At 37.2% G+C, this 14,915-nt stretch overlaps 2 protein-coding genes across 3 annotated transcripts in view; one reads left to right on the top strand and one right to left on the bottom strand.

Moving 5' to 3' along the window:
• Nucleotides 1-10,613, top strand: LOC139135362 (integrator complex subunit 13-like). The gene is made up of 15 exons (XM_070702713.1): nt 1-594; nt 1,143-1,217; nt 2,277-2,479; nt 2,676-2,756; nt 3,188-3,404; nt 3,881-4,034; nt 4,226-4,269; nt 4,428-4,652; nt 4,887-4,971; nt 5,777-5,853; nt 6,205-6,362; nt 6,981-7,208; nt 7,819-7,958; nt 8,366-8,510; nt 10,191-10,613. Exons 1-15 carry the CDS (start codon nt 370-372, stop codon nt 10,219-10,221), a joined length of 2,088 nt encoding a protein of 695 aa, XP_070558814.1. The 5' UTR covers nt 1-369; the 3' UTR covers nt 10,222-10,613.
• Nucleotides 10,614-11,590: 977 nt separating this feature from the next.
• Nucleotides 11,591-14,915, bottom strand: part of LOC139135361 (adhesion G protein-coupled receptor B3-like) — a 98,872-nt gene continuing 95,547 nt past the window's right edge. For both annotated transcript variants that reach the window (XM_070702711.1, XM_070702712.1), the window contains exon 27: nt 11,591-14,485. In XM_070702711.1, coding sequence (XP_070558812.1) covers nt 14,369-14,485 — 117 coding nt within the window. In that variant the 3' untranslated portion in view covers nt 11,591-14,368. The remainder of the gene's footprint in view (nt 14,486-14,915) is intronic.

The following is a 14,915-nucleotide window of genomic DNA, read 5'->3' as shown; positions in this document are numbered from 1 at the left end:
AACGACAATATATACCAAGATGGCGCCGTCCTGATGTGGTCCATTGTGGCTGTGATCTCGAAATATACATGGATTAGTCGTAGTTCCAGGAAAGAAACCGGGAAGTTAATACGTGCAAAAATCGTTGAAGTTGTCCAGAGTGTATTTGCCATTTCAATGTCTAGCAGAAAAGTCAACCTTTGTATCGACGAATACCCCATAGCTCACCGAGTGTGCAAGTCACACTCGCACTGAGTGGCACGGAACGTTTTGTCACTTGTGCTGTTCCCTTTCTGTCGTACTCTTCTGCCGCCGTTCAGAAGTATGTAGTTGGTTTTCCTCATTTCGCAGCCATCTCTCTATATTTATCCATTAATTTCGCATTGAAGCATGACATTTCCTATAGACCACAAGACAGTTTTTGTACTGGACCACAGTCCGGAGTTTGCAGAGTCATGTAAACACAATGTGGACTTTGATATCTTCACCAAGTCTAGAGGGACCACGGGAGTTATTCCCTTGGCCCCGATAGCTAAATCGCTGTGGACGTGCGCAGTGGAGGCAACGCTAGAGTACTGTAGGATCGTGTATGATATATTTCCTTCAGGCAAGCTGGTAAGTTGCATTACTCGCAAATGTGACTTTGACCATGGTAGGGGATAGACCAAGAACCTGTATAAAGCGGACGTGATACCCACAACCGGCCAGATCCAACGACAAAATACTCTTATCATAGACTGGAGGTAGCACACTAACGCAACATTTTGTAGCAGACAGTACACAAAGTTAAGGTGTTCTTCAGGTGTCAATGTTAACGAGAAAGCTGATGAAATCAGATAGTCCGAAATCATAAAACACATCAAAAGTCAACAAACTGCAAATTGTGATTGCTCAAATGTTGTCACGGCCCAGCTTTATTTGTTCAAGAGGACGAGGAGATGACAATAGAATTACTACTGTGATGATTTTGGCTGTTATGATGATGGTGATGATGATGATGATGATGATGGTGATGGTGATGGTGATGATGATGATAACAGCAATGTACAATGTAGCAACAGTGTCATGTTTGAAGACAGTTGTCTTTATATGCCAGTTTGCTGTGGATGAACTAGCAGCTTTGTACAATTTCACTAAACATCCTATTCCATTTGTTTTCTCAGATTAGATTTATAGCAAGTGACACGGAGGCACACATACTGAACTCTTGGCAGACAGACGAACAAGGGCTTTCACATGTAAGACCAAGTTTCTCAGTAATTGTCATATTTTTATACGACTGCAGTCAAGTGTATTGTAATGTAGCTTCCAGAATATGAAAATGACAGGTCCGTGAACCTGTGATCCCCTGTAAATGCACTCATTTCCATTGGTTTTGAAACTTCTGAACAGTTTTGAAACTAAATATATATAAACCATCAGCAAGAAAATATCAAGATACTAAAGCACAAAATGAAGCAACAAAATGTTTGCCATTACGTCAAGACCATTCAGATAATATCTGATGTTACTAGAATCAGCATACTTGAGATAATGTGGTTCCTTTACCTACAAAACTTTACAAAGCAAATATTTTTTGGTGTCAGAAACGCGTGGGCATGTCATTCGTAATGTGACATTTTCAAAATAAGGCTCTCCTCAACATTTAGAGAGATGTTTTTACTGGTAAACCATTTAGAGTTGTTCATGAATAATTTGTTAAACCAACTTTCTCGCAAAAAATATTACGTCTAAAGTTGAGTGTAACAATCACTGAATGTACCTCACATTGAAAAAAAAATTGTTCAAAACAGTAGTGGCAACTGTTATTGTTTCATGCTTAGGCATGTACTTGTTTACAAGACTGATTCTTTAAGGCAGTTCGCACCTTGAAAATGAAAAACTTAAACTTTTTGCTCAAATTTTCCTCAAGCAAATATTCAACCATTATCTTTCAAAATCAAGTATGAAAATCAGGGGTTCACATGCAAATTTTGGTACTAGAGGAACAAATTACCCAATATTTAGTGAAATTTGAAATTTGAAATGGCTACCATCCCTGTGTTATCTCTGTTGAAGGGGAGGGGGATACATGTAAAATTGTTGATTATCACAAATATGACTAAGCTGGAGAAAACTTGATTCCATAAGCTTTAAAATGACCCCCACGATGGTAGACCAAAAGAATATTGGAAAAGTTTGAGAGTTCGATAAAATGTCCCTGAGGCCCATTCTACCTTAAAGTGTGAAGTTTGTACTGCATTTCTCTGAGATACTGTATATATATGCCCTGAAGAGTCTCTGAAATCAATTCCCAGATCACACAGTCATTTGCAAGACTGGGACCACCTAGTGAGACCGATGATTCGTCAGAGTGCAGTGTCATGCATGGCTTGGCATCGGCCGTGGAGGTGCTGTGTGAATGCACAGAGAAGCAACATGAAGTCAGGACGTCAATGACGGAAGAAAGCAGCAGAATCAAGAACAGAGGGCGTATTGTCTGCATTACATCTGTCAAAAGGTAGATTTTGAAAAAAGTTATCAGCCTGGGCTGTATATTTTGGGTTTAAACAGAGCCAGCATAAAATACTAAATTTACTGTACTGAGTATTTTTGAACATTTTTTCCCCATTACATGAATAAAAGCTATCCATGGAAACATTGTGCTTGTATTAGGATTTTTAAAACACAGTGTGTCGTTTTTTGTGTTTCCATAGCGACAGCCATGTGAAGATGCTGGAAGAGTGGGTGCTGGATGCCATATCTCAGCACAACAAACTTGCCGCTGGCTCAGACAGGTAAGCCAACGCTTCAATATGGAGTGTCCATAGCCACACTTTTAATGATTTCAAGTTTAAATAAATTGTAGAAATTATTGAACCTGTAGTCTTGCTTAGGTGTCCATGAATCAATTCTGAAAATTTATGTCACTAGGGTATTCTTATGCTATAATGCATTGCTATAAGCTCACTGTAGTGGATGACCGTCTGTGAACACTTTAAATACTGGTTACCAGTTGTTGGAATTTTGCTAGTATCAGTGACTTGCAGATATCTAAGAGAACTTTTAAAGTTCTAAAGACTTATTTCATAGTTGCATCAGTGTTTCCGAGAATGGATTGAATGCTATGAAGAGACCATTATAGACTTGTCAACTCTCTAAGGAGCGGTAATAGTTAATTTAACATACACATTCACATTTGAATCCTCCATTTCATTACATTTCACAGTCTGATGCCGATCAACTACTGCGAGTTTTACCTGATCCATACCATGCCTCTGGGCATGGATGCGCCAATCACCGAAGACAAACACAACGTCTCCAGCGTTCTCGGTAGTGTCATCACGGTGAGCAGATCGGGGCGGTATCTGGCACAGAAGCTGGCACAGATCGTTCAGGTGCACTTTGACCTATCGAGCACAACCATCACCGGCATACCAATGAAAGTAAGTGTCACTGTGCCTGCTATGTGTGGCAGCATCAGATCTGCTGTCATAATCTATGAAGACAGATGCACAAGTTTGTTTCCCTGGTGAAAACTCCACTACCATTTAAATGGTCACTATTCTCCCCATTTACCCTCTACTTTGTTACTTTCACCCTTTTTGATTTTATGCATTATGTAGCTACCTTTTCAAATCTGGTGAAAAATGACATTCTTGATTCTTGCAAACTTTACATAGTTTTGATTTGTTTTTGGCTTTTTCCCGATAAATTATCACTAAAGTTAAAATAAGATATACAAACTGGTGGAAAAGTTCATACGTGAAAAGTTTCAAAGTTCAAACCTGTAGACAAAGAGAGACAGAGAGAGAAACAGGATAACAAAGTCTTGGTTACTTAATGTTATTCAGATAAAGGTTGTAGTCTGAGAGAAGTGAAGCATATCTTGTTTTACATCTTACTCTACATTTTCTTTTAGGAAGAGCAAAATGCCAGTAGTTCAGCAAACTATGATGTTGAGTTATTGCACCATCGGTCAGCACACTTTGACAAATTGTCAGGTGCGCCCTCAACAAGTGATGGGGTTTCTGGACTTACGCTGAAGTGGTGTACACCACGATCTAACACTATAGGTTAGTATCAATAGGAACTGTCTCATGTGTTTGAATGTGTCACCATTATGCTATAAACAAAAAAACAGAATTATCTGAAGCCTGCCTACTCAATATAATTACAAATTGAGCCCATTATATCAAATGTACCTTTTGATCTGTTCCAGTCAAACAGCTTACACTCTGAATACTTTTCTGCTTTTGTGTTTCAGAATTACAGCACTGTATTGGAGCATGTCGCGTGACCCCAGTTGATGTAAGTAAAACATGAACTTGAATATGAATCATCACTCATGAGTTCAAAAGAGGCAACAGTCTCTCAGAATTGGTTGTCAAGACCTTGTAGTTTTTGTCAACAGTGTCCTCTTTTTTTTGAAGCAAACCTACATGTACTTTTGTTTTATCGACTTGCAGGTGATTAGCAGGCCCTCATCCTGCCTGACCAACTTTCTCCTCAATGGCAGACAGGTGATGCTGGAACAGCCTAGGAAGACCGGGGCAAAGGTCATATCACACATGCTGACCAGCCATGGTGGCGAAATCTACATCCACTGCCTTGCCATCAACCGGTCAACACTAGAAGACCCTCCGTCCATCAGTGAAGGGTGTGGCGGCAGAGTCACCGACTACAGAATAACAGTAAGTTGTGTCTGAGTTACAATGTAAGAGTTTATGTCACAGTGTCTGTTAATGCATTGGTGTGTGTTTCTTGGTGTGTACATGTACGTCCCTGAGGTAGATCTGTGAATCTATCTGTTTTCAAGTAACTGGTAGCCCCTCCCACTGCCTGCCAGTAGTTTTATTTTTGACATAAAAGTGTGTTTCAGGGAGTATAGCAGTAACAGTTAGTATTGATTTGTTTCTGTGATGAAGGATTTTGGTGAATTCATGAAAGAAAACAGAGTTGCACCGAAAGAACCAACCATGGAAGAAACTGAAGAGCGACCTCTTCATAGAAGTAGGTATTCTTTTGTTTTTTTTCTGCTTCAAGTTTTACATCATCAAAATATCTCAAATCCCTGTAAAATGATCAAAGAGGCAAAGGAAATTCAGTTTTACAGATACTATGATCTTCTATACCGACACAGATATGACTCTGATCCAGCAGTTTTGAAGGCGGATTCAGTAACATAGGGGCCATGATTTTCTGAGATAGAGAAAACAATCGTTAATTCTTTCAAATTCTCACGAGTGGATAAGTACTTCATGCTGCTTTCCTGTATTGTGTGACTGTTGATTGCGAAAACAATTTGGTGATATGTGTCTTGAAGCAGAAAGTCTTGAACATTTGTTCAAGCTTTCCTCAAGGAAAATTGAACCCCTTCTCTTCGGGGTCATCATGCAAATTTTAGATGAAGGAAACAAATTGTTATCTGAAATTCAAAATGGTCAGGATATTCTGTGTTAACTCAGGAAGAAAGTAAATTTTCACTGCTTACAAAATAGCTAGATGGTGGAAAGTTTACTTTCTGCACAGGCATTAAAATGAATCTGGAAAAGTGGCAGACCAGAAGGCATTGTTAGAGTCTGAGTGTTCAAAATAATGTATTCCTGAGGAACTGTGTTCTGTACATTTTAATATTGTACAGCAAATCCTAATAATGTAATGTGTCACATAGTGTATTAAATATGAAATGAGTCTGATATACTTGTAAACTATTGATTTTTACTTGATGATCACACTCTGTTGTAAAATTAAAACCTGTATTCTTAGGTTCTCATTCGTATATGAAGGGACTTTGCTTTTCTTATCTCCCATGCAGTGAAGGCCCAGTTGGAGCGACAGACCAGACACTGGCCAATGGTCATCAGTCACACCATAGTATTCAATATGCTTTCTGTAAGTTTTTCAAACTTAATGTACGTCAAGAGATCTTGAATATTTAGGACCAGCTTGCTTACAGTTCTGCTGCAGCAAATATCTAGCTTTGCAGAGTGCACATCCACTTACCAATATACAAAGTACTGTACCACATTTACTGTATTTGAAGATTTACAGATTTACAGAAAACAGTATAACACATGCATGCAAATTTTTTCTACCAGTCATGTGTACTGGACTTTCTGGAAAAATTCCTGCCATGTGATGCACTTTTTCAAAACAAGTGGCTTCCATGGGAACCAAATGCTGTCAACATTTCTCATGAAGTTTGGTTGTAATCAGTTCTTCCCTTCATTTCGTATTGACTAGCATGTAGATCCACTGCCATCACTGGTAACCAAGGAACATTTGGATGAAGATGATGTCTTGGAATGTAAGAAGTCCATCTATCATTTGGTTGGCATGGAGAGCCGAAGTGAAGCGTTACCAGTACCTGTGATGGGAACCCGTGGCAAAGGACCAAAACGGTAAGAAGCCCTAATCTGCTTTGTTTTTTCTGCTTGTAATATAGCATTTACGATAAAATTTCACATCCTCAGCTGCCGTATGCACAGTCATTATAAAGAAAGTAATAATTGTTGAACGATGAAACATCATTGTTGTCTAGAAATTAATGAATTCTCCCCATAATCTCATGGATTGTATCATGGATATTTGCTGTACATCAAATGGGCTTTTGGGAAAATTGTCATAGAGAGAGAGAGAGACTGTCATATCTAGAGTAGTGTAATCACAGAAAAATGTAATTTCCGGCTTATAAATGGATATGTAATAATGGTTTGAGAGATCCTCAGAAATGGTACGGTGGCTGCAAACTATTAACTTACAGTATGTAATTCCAAACCTAGCTAACGGTACTGGTGTGTCTTTCTGGGTGTGTACATTCTTATTCCTTAATGAGTACATCAATGTCTTGTTTGCATTGTAGGTAATACTTTCAGAAGATAAAGAATAGCATGCAATGATAGTTATAGACGAATAAAACACATAGCATGCTATATTTATTTTGGGCATGTTCTGTCTCTCTGTAAATTTCCATCATTTGTCTGGATAACATCTCATCCTTTTTTTCCCCTGTTTGACAGAGAGGAGCAGTACAGACAGATGTGGTCTGAACTTGAAACCTTGGTGAGGTCATGCAGTGACCTCTCACCTGCACATGAACAAGTACTGGAGTGCCTCCTGGAGTGTCGAAAGCCATCGGAGGAAAACCCTAAGACTTCAAAGAGGAAAGCCGCGATGGAAGTGAAAGAGGAGGTTGTAGAGAAGGTACCAGTTTCGGAAACGGAGCAAGCTTGGCAGGCATTGGATAAGTAAGAATTTTTTTAATCATCTGGGTTTTCATTTATTTACTGACGTTGTCACATCCACTTAATATGGATAACTTTCCTGTGAATAGCTCTCTCTTAATGTGATGCTTTGTATCTCAGTGTTGTTCCTGTCCAAGTCATGTTGTGGCAGATACAAAATTTAGGTTTTGCGTGACAACATTCATTAACAAGTATCTTTTACTCATATTACAAAACCATCATAAAAATATATTTAGAAATTACTATTTGCACCTGAAACAAAGTTTAAACATTTGCTCATACCCCCAGGAAACTTGCAACTATTTTCTTTAATAATCAAGAATAAAAATAAAGGATAACAATGCAAAGTTGTGGATTAAAGAAGCATTCTACCTCAAATTAACAAAAATTTGGATGGATTATGTCCTTTATGTTCACCCTGCAGGCAAAATGTCCAATTTTCACAAAAAGATGTTGAATAACTACTTTCTTGTACAGATTTTAAAAATCAGTCCACACAATTGATATTTGAGAAAACAAATTGAAAATTGAAAATCTGATTCCAGGATGCATGCTGTCTTAGTTGCTGATGTCTTTTTTTTGTTTGTTTGTTTGTTTGTTGCATCTACTGTAGTTACAAAGGAATGTCAGAGAGAGAAAAGAGAGACTTCAATCTTGGTGACACAAACAATGATCATATGAAATATGACAGTCCCCTCTCACCTGAACCCCCGGTCAAGAAACAAAAAGCATTGACTGGTGACAAGCAGAAAGGTAGGAGTTAAATGTTATTCTGTATTGATGAAATTGTCTGTGTTAGGTAAAGGGGTAGGTTACATGTTGCCGGTACACTGTAATGTGTAAAACAAATTACAATTTTATGTAAACATCACTTTATAATATTTTGCAATCTACTGTGCTATGATTAGTATATTTCTAACCCTGTACACATAGGCTTAGCTGTCTTTTAGTTGACTTGTCAAGTAAACAAAGCAACTGATCATTACTGAGATCTTTCCAGAGTAACCCTCTCACCTGAAACCTTCGGCACATTTCATTATTTTCAATAGGATGGGTGATTCTATACTCAGGGAAATGGGATGAAAAGGGTTAAAGAGAAATCTTCAGTTGATTTGTCAATTGTTTTGAGAAGCTGACAAACGTTTATTTCTCTCTCCTAGGTGGAGGGCCAAAATCTTTCCTTGCTTTGTGGAACAATAAACTGAGCAGTATCTACTCTAAGAAGCATGTAGAATTTGCTGGTAGACTGGCAACGTCTGGTAGTATGGGAGAGCTGTATCCACATCTCAATTCTGACGGAGAAAGGTGAGTTTTGAAAAGCTTTTTACTGGAAATCAGTGATTCCACTTTGACTTTTACTTTAGCTAGGCAGTTGCCAAATTGACAGACTAATACCTAATTTTGGTCGACTGTTTTCCATCTGAATTTGTCTGATCCATGAAGAGGAACACATTTTATTATAAACTCCTCCTTCCTGGGGGCTACCTGTCAATCAAAATGTACTACTTATTTTTAGCTCATATTTGGTTTTATATATAAATACCAAAAAGAGCTTATATGATTAGTCTGAGTGGCGTCTGTATGTCTGTATATTTGTGGGTATGTGCGGATGTATGTCAGTCACACGCAAAGGCTCCCATACCGCCAAAGCTACCGTCTCAGTATTTGGTGTACAGGTAGATGTAGGAGTTGAGATGTGAATTTGTTCAAATGAACACATCAGTGTCAAAAATGTGCAAATGAGGTAAGAAAAAGGGAAATTCTGCAAATGTTCATGAGTGGTCGCATGCCAATGGCTGAAACAGGATACTCCACTGACCTGTAGTCATTTCCTGTCATTGTTTATGAACTGTTACATATTAACAGACCTGCTCAAACTAAGGGATGGACCATTAGATCTTGGGAGGGGGTGGTCACAATGAAATTGTGAACATTTTTTTTTACAACTGTAAATTTCTAAAAAAAATTTTTCCAAATGAGAAAAGCTGTGCTAATATTTTTTACTAAGTAAATTTTCAGATTTATAATTTTTTTTAGTTAGACGCTGTCTGAGGATACAATGTACACCCATATCACTAGCGCAAATAAGATTGCGTGCTGTAACTACTTATGGCCCAGTGATTTATATTGCTGATAGATTTCGCAAAATGTTGCAGATCATCTTTTGACAAGCTGAGAAGCTGTTTGCAAAAAATGTGGTGAAATTTCAATATTTGTGTTTTTAGGACAATTTTTTGCCCTTTTTTCTGTAGCAGTATGTCAAACTTCTGTCATTCTTGTTGTTTTTCTGGTTGTACTGTGCAGAAATTATTGTCATAACATCAACATAGAATTTTCCTGCACTGAACAGATAGAAACAACATTTATTGTTGATCTTTGGTACCCATACTGGTATGTACCAATTCTGATCAAATGTGAGCGACACCGTATAATTGTGGTATATTTAAAAGTATTCAATGCCTCTTTGTGGTGCAGCTGACTTGATTTCTGTCTACGATGCCAGCTGTTCACTTATGGGTGTGGTAGAAGTGGAATCAAATTGGGTGAATACTTCTAAATGCTCTGTTGTCAATGCAAGACATCAACCAGCTGTGTTGCAACCTCCTTATTGAGCCCAAGTTAACACTGCTGGATATACTGCTTTCGTGATAATTTCTTTGTGTCTTTTCCAAGCCTGTATCTGCACTCTCTGTGCTTCCTAATATTATGATAGGGCGCCTATAAAGAAAATTTTTCCAGAGACCTAGCAGTACAGAGGGCTGGTTTGACATATTGACTCACATGTATACTTATAACAATATTGGTGAATCTTGGAGCAATAATAATGATTTCCACCAAAACACTCCACCGTTCCAACATTATAACCATTCACCCCCATTTCCCTATTAAGAGGTCCAACTTTACTATTGAAAAGAATGGGATTGGTTCAAACCATTGTGGTGAAAGGGTAAAGGTCTGATTGTTTCATGTGTTCTATGTCTGCAGCTCTCCTGTCAACGGTAACGGCAAGGCGTGAGAAGACAACAAAGATGATATCTGGAATCTGTATCGTACTCTTGTGATGTCAAAGTCCTTGGTTATCTTGAAGTACTGTCTCGGCAAAAGTGGAGTAAATCAGGAACGGTCTTGTAATATTCCATTTTGATAATATTTCCAAGACACATTGGTGGATAAGAATATATCTTTAGGTTTCTACTATCATTAATATGTATTCCATTTTTTGGACTGCATGTCAACTTGCTGTGGAAGGTGATCATGTTATTTTTAGAGTCAGAATGTCATTACTATAGTTACAGCCCACTGTACTACCTTTTTTTGTGCAAATAAAATTACTTTTCAAACAAGTTTGCAAGTTTAGAGAATTGTCATTATTACTCAGAAAATAAAAAAGTTAAATATTTTATCAGAGACATTGTGTATCATGCTTTATTTCTTTCAATTATACTGTGATACAGCTTTAAAATCTCCTTGTGGTCTGAAGTATCACAGAGTACAGCATATATGCATCCTATCTTATACATTTCAAGGTAGAATGCGCCTCGGGGGACAGATAACTTGGCTTTCAAATTTTATCAATTCTCTTCTGATCTACCACTATGGGGGTTCATTTTAAAGCTCTTGGAAAGAAAAGTTTTTACCGTCTTAGTTTTTCGAAAATCGAAAATTTTACTTTTTCCCCATAGAGTTAACACAGGAATGGCAGCCATTTTGAATTTCAAATATCAGGAAATCTTAGGTATTAAAGTTGTCTCTCTTTTGCTCGGTGACCCCTGATTTTTATTCTTGCTTTGTTAGGAGAATGGTTGAAAGTTTGAGCAAAAATTTAAGTCTTTCACTTTCTAGGCGCGTATTACCTTAATACACATTCTCTCCACAACCAATATACAATTTGAGTCAAGCACAGAGTGAAATCTATCCAGCCATAATCTTGCAGATACCTGTATAAATGAACAACAACACAATTGAAAGGAAAGGAAAATGAAAGTTTATTGCTATTATGACTGGGTTTATACTGGGATAATATTAACATTTTTCTGAAAGTTCACTGAATTATGTACATAGGTGTATACTTCCAAGTAGAAAGCTGTCAACGAAACTACAAATCTAGAATGGACTGATTTGAAATAAGAATAGTCAATTCAACGTCATAGAACCATAATAAGGCTTACTCAGGTGTGAATATGTGGGTTTTTTCCCCCATGTATGGATGTTAATATTCCTGTGAATGGACTTTGAAGTTGTAATCCAGAAGAGTATCAAATACTGCCACGCGACAAAACACTGTCAAACTTAAATAGCATTTTTCAGTTTCTGCCAAAGGTACAGGTGGTCCATGCTGGTTACATCAGCTTGTCCAGTCTAGATTTGTCATGGAATTTGTTCAGTTTTAAATAAGACACACTATGTTGTAGCAAATACATGGCAAGGTATGTACTCTTGAAAACAAATTTACAACTCCCGCATATGCTCATATGGACCAATGGCCCATGATCAGTGAAGTACACACAAAATTGTTATATTGTATAATATGAAAATATACCGGTAATTATAACAGTAGAGTTTGTATTTTGTATGTGGAGAGAGTTTCATACAAAAGGGACGCATCATTAGGTCTTGGGAGCAGGTGGTCAGAATAATAATATGCATATTTCTCTCACCTTTCAGATTCGATATTTTTAGGTGTAGAAAGAACAAACAGCTTATATCCAGACTCAATACCTTTATTCTCTTTCCAGTCATGAAAATATTCTTTTGCAAACAAATAATTTTTACTCATCATATTTTTACCCATTTTTGACCACCATCATCTGCCAAGACCTTCCGTTTGATCCCCTGATTTGGTCACATCTTGAATAAATGTTCATATACATTTTGTTTAGAGGAGGAAGTACTGTGAGTGTATTATTGATTACAGAAGAAAGAACTAAATCTCTAATACTGGTAGGACATCTTTCAGAGTATTCTGAGTTGAAAATGTGAAATCTCTAAAGCATTCACCACAGTCCATGGAGGGACTGTGCATTAACCCTCCAAGACTGAAAGATCCGTTGCTTGAGGGCGCTGTCTACGCTGTTAAGATGGGGAGTGTAGCAAGCACTCTCGAATGACAGATCTTTCAGTCTGCCCCATCTCAGTGTAGAGGTCCAATTTAACCATAGAAAACAGATTTTCTCTAAATTTGGAGGGTGGGAAGTGATTAAATTTCACAGGATTATTCTGAAAAAAATATGACTGTAAAACAATAATCCCAAAAGAAAAGTATGACCATGTATCTGTTTATACCCTTACTCTTTAAGAAAAACTATGTAATGTTTTTAGAAAATAACCAACCAAAGTAGCTCTACATGGTTGGGTATTTAGGTCAACCTTCAAATATTTACAACTAAATATGCATATGTCATTTCTTCACTAAAACTCTGAGCTTAATTCTTACAAGACTGGTAAATTAACCACCTACTGGCATGGCATGTCTGCCAAGGAAAACTTAAATACACATACACATGGGTTATTTGATCTTGATTACATAATTAATACTGACTTTAAGAAACAACATGCAGTATTCTTTTATATAACTAAAAGTCTCTGACACAAGGAACACAAATCCCCAGTGAAGCAATAGAGACAGTTTGGCAAATTAAAGTGAAATTTCTGCATTTTTTCAAATAATTAGAAAATTGTGGCTAGATGTATATGTTCTGTGTTTCTCATATCATTCTATAACAAACAATGAAAGGGTTTTTTTGGCAGTTTGAAAAATCTACAGCTACGTCCAGATATTCAAATTGTCTCTAGCGGGTAATTTCAAACTTTCTGTACATTGAAGTTGGCGCATTTCCTATTTAACAGTGTAATTATTTACAGGCTGTCGACATTAAAACCCTTCAATGTGAAAGTTTTGAAAACGATGAAATCACAGTTTTCTGCACTAAATGAGCCATGAAAATAATGACGTGAGTTTCTGATCAGCATGCTTGCATTCATCGTTGAATGTGCAAGAAAGTCAAAGTAAATACACCCAAGTTTCCCGGCAGAGATGTGCCAGACGTCGTATTTCAAAATCACATCCCCCTTCAACTTGACTGGCGAGTGAAAAGCAGTTTGCAAGCATGTTTCAAAACGAGACTGAAGCCTCAGCCGCTGTCTTGAAAAAATGAGGGAATTCACAAGTGATGATAATTGTAATTTGTGAGTTGTGAAGCAACAGACGGAAAAAAACAGTGATTCTCCCTGAAGTTACTGACACTAACAGGTGTATGGTGATTAGTAGATTTGTGGTGCAGAGAACATCGACACAACATGGTCAGTTATTTTATTGTAGGTATCAAATTATCGATTTAGTCAGTGCATATACCAAATGATTATTGTATGGAGATTCCATATCCTATACAGGGTTTGTTTATTTCAATCCCACCACTTTTTGGAAAAGAGCAGCCGTGTATATTGCAAGACCTTGCTGGTCAATTCTTGATACCTATTTTGTTGATTCAGGGATGCCTGTCAAGTCAGGTATACACTGAAATGAGAACACTCATATCTAAAAAATTTAATTTCAATGAAATTACTAAAAGGGGACATCATCAGAACATCTGACTAAGAAAGCACATCAGGAAGTCTAAGTGACAACTTTCAACTACACAGACATTCCAAGAGTGTTCAGACTAGCTAATAGTAAGGGCAAATGAAAATACATACTGGGTACTTGTAGACCTTTAGGCTGATGTGGGTAAATTATGAAATTCATTTTCTTTTCTTCAACCAAATGAAAGAGATTGCTAAATGAACCCTACCTAGGTACTCTTATCATAGCGACTATCTGAAATTTTTATGTGGATTAATATGTTAATTGTCGTAGCAGATGAATTGTACAATGTACATCTGTTTGAAACATGAAAGCACAGTGATAGTGATGGTGTTGAATAAATATTTACAGGATTAATCATGTATGAAAAACATGAATCTTAAAAAGTTTTTAGTGGATGCTATGGCTACATGACTGACAAGAACTACGTAAAATTGTGACAAGACAATTTAAAAGGAAAAGAGAAAAGAAAAGATATGGCTGAAATCTTGTTACATGGACGGTACGTAAAGGCTGAAGTTGGAAACCCATGACTTCTGTACTGAATCTGGAAATGTTTTGCAGATTTGAATGCAACTTGCCCTTAGCTGCTTTTGTACAATTTTGACGAGCGGTGATAGAGGTTGTTTCTGCTCTCAGGCGTGCTGTGGAGGTTGGCTGTCTCTGTGACGGCGATTTGATTCGGCATTGTCATTTCAACCTGTGTTTGTGGGAGAAGGAAACCGTTTAAAATGGAGAAAGTTCATTTCTATCAGCCATTGGTATTACAGTCATTCTCTTTAGAGAAATAGATGAAGATATTTCCAAAAAAAACCAGAGTTTGCATTAGACTATAAAATGCTTCCTGTAACTTTTTCCCATAGTGTAATATGCTGAAGAACAATCAACGTCCACAAAATAAAAAATAGCAGACAAAGTACAAAGCTGCGAAGCTGCAATGATATACAAATGTTTTGTGATAATTTTTAACATTTTCTATAATTTTTTCCCTCTGTCTCGAAAGCACAGTGTATGCAGATACATTTAATGTCCTAGTGAGGACACTGGCAGTCCAGCTGTGGTACACAGGTGATACATGTATATGTATAGGTATAATAATAGTATTTTGCATTACTTCAATCTCGTGTTTG

Source organism: Ptychodera flava, chromosome 6 (genome assembly GCF_041260155.1).
Source record: "Ptychodera flava strain L36383 chromosome 6, AS_Pfla_20210202, whole genome shotgun sequence".
Taxonomy (NCBI): Eukaryota; Metazoa; Hemichordata; class Enteropneusta; family Ptychoderidae; genus Ptychodera; species Ptychodera flava.
This window is presented reverse-complemented; position numbering and strand designations above follow the sequence as displayed.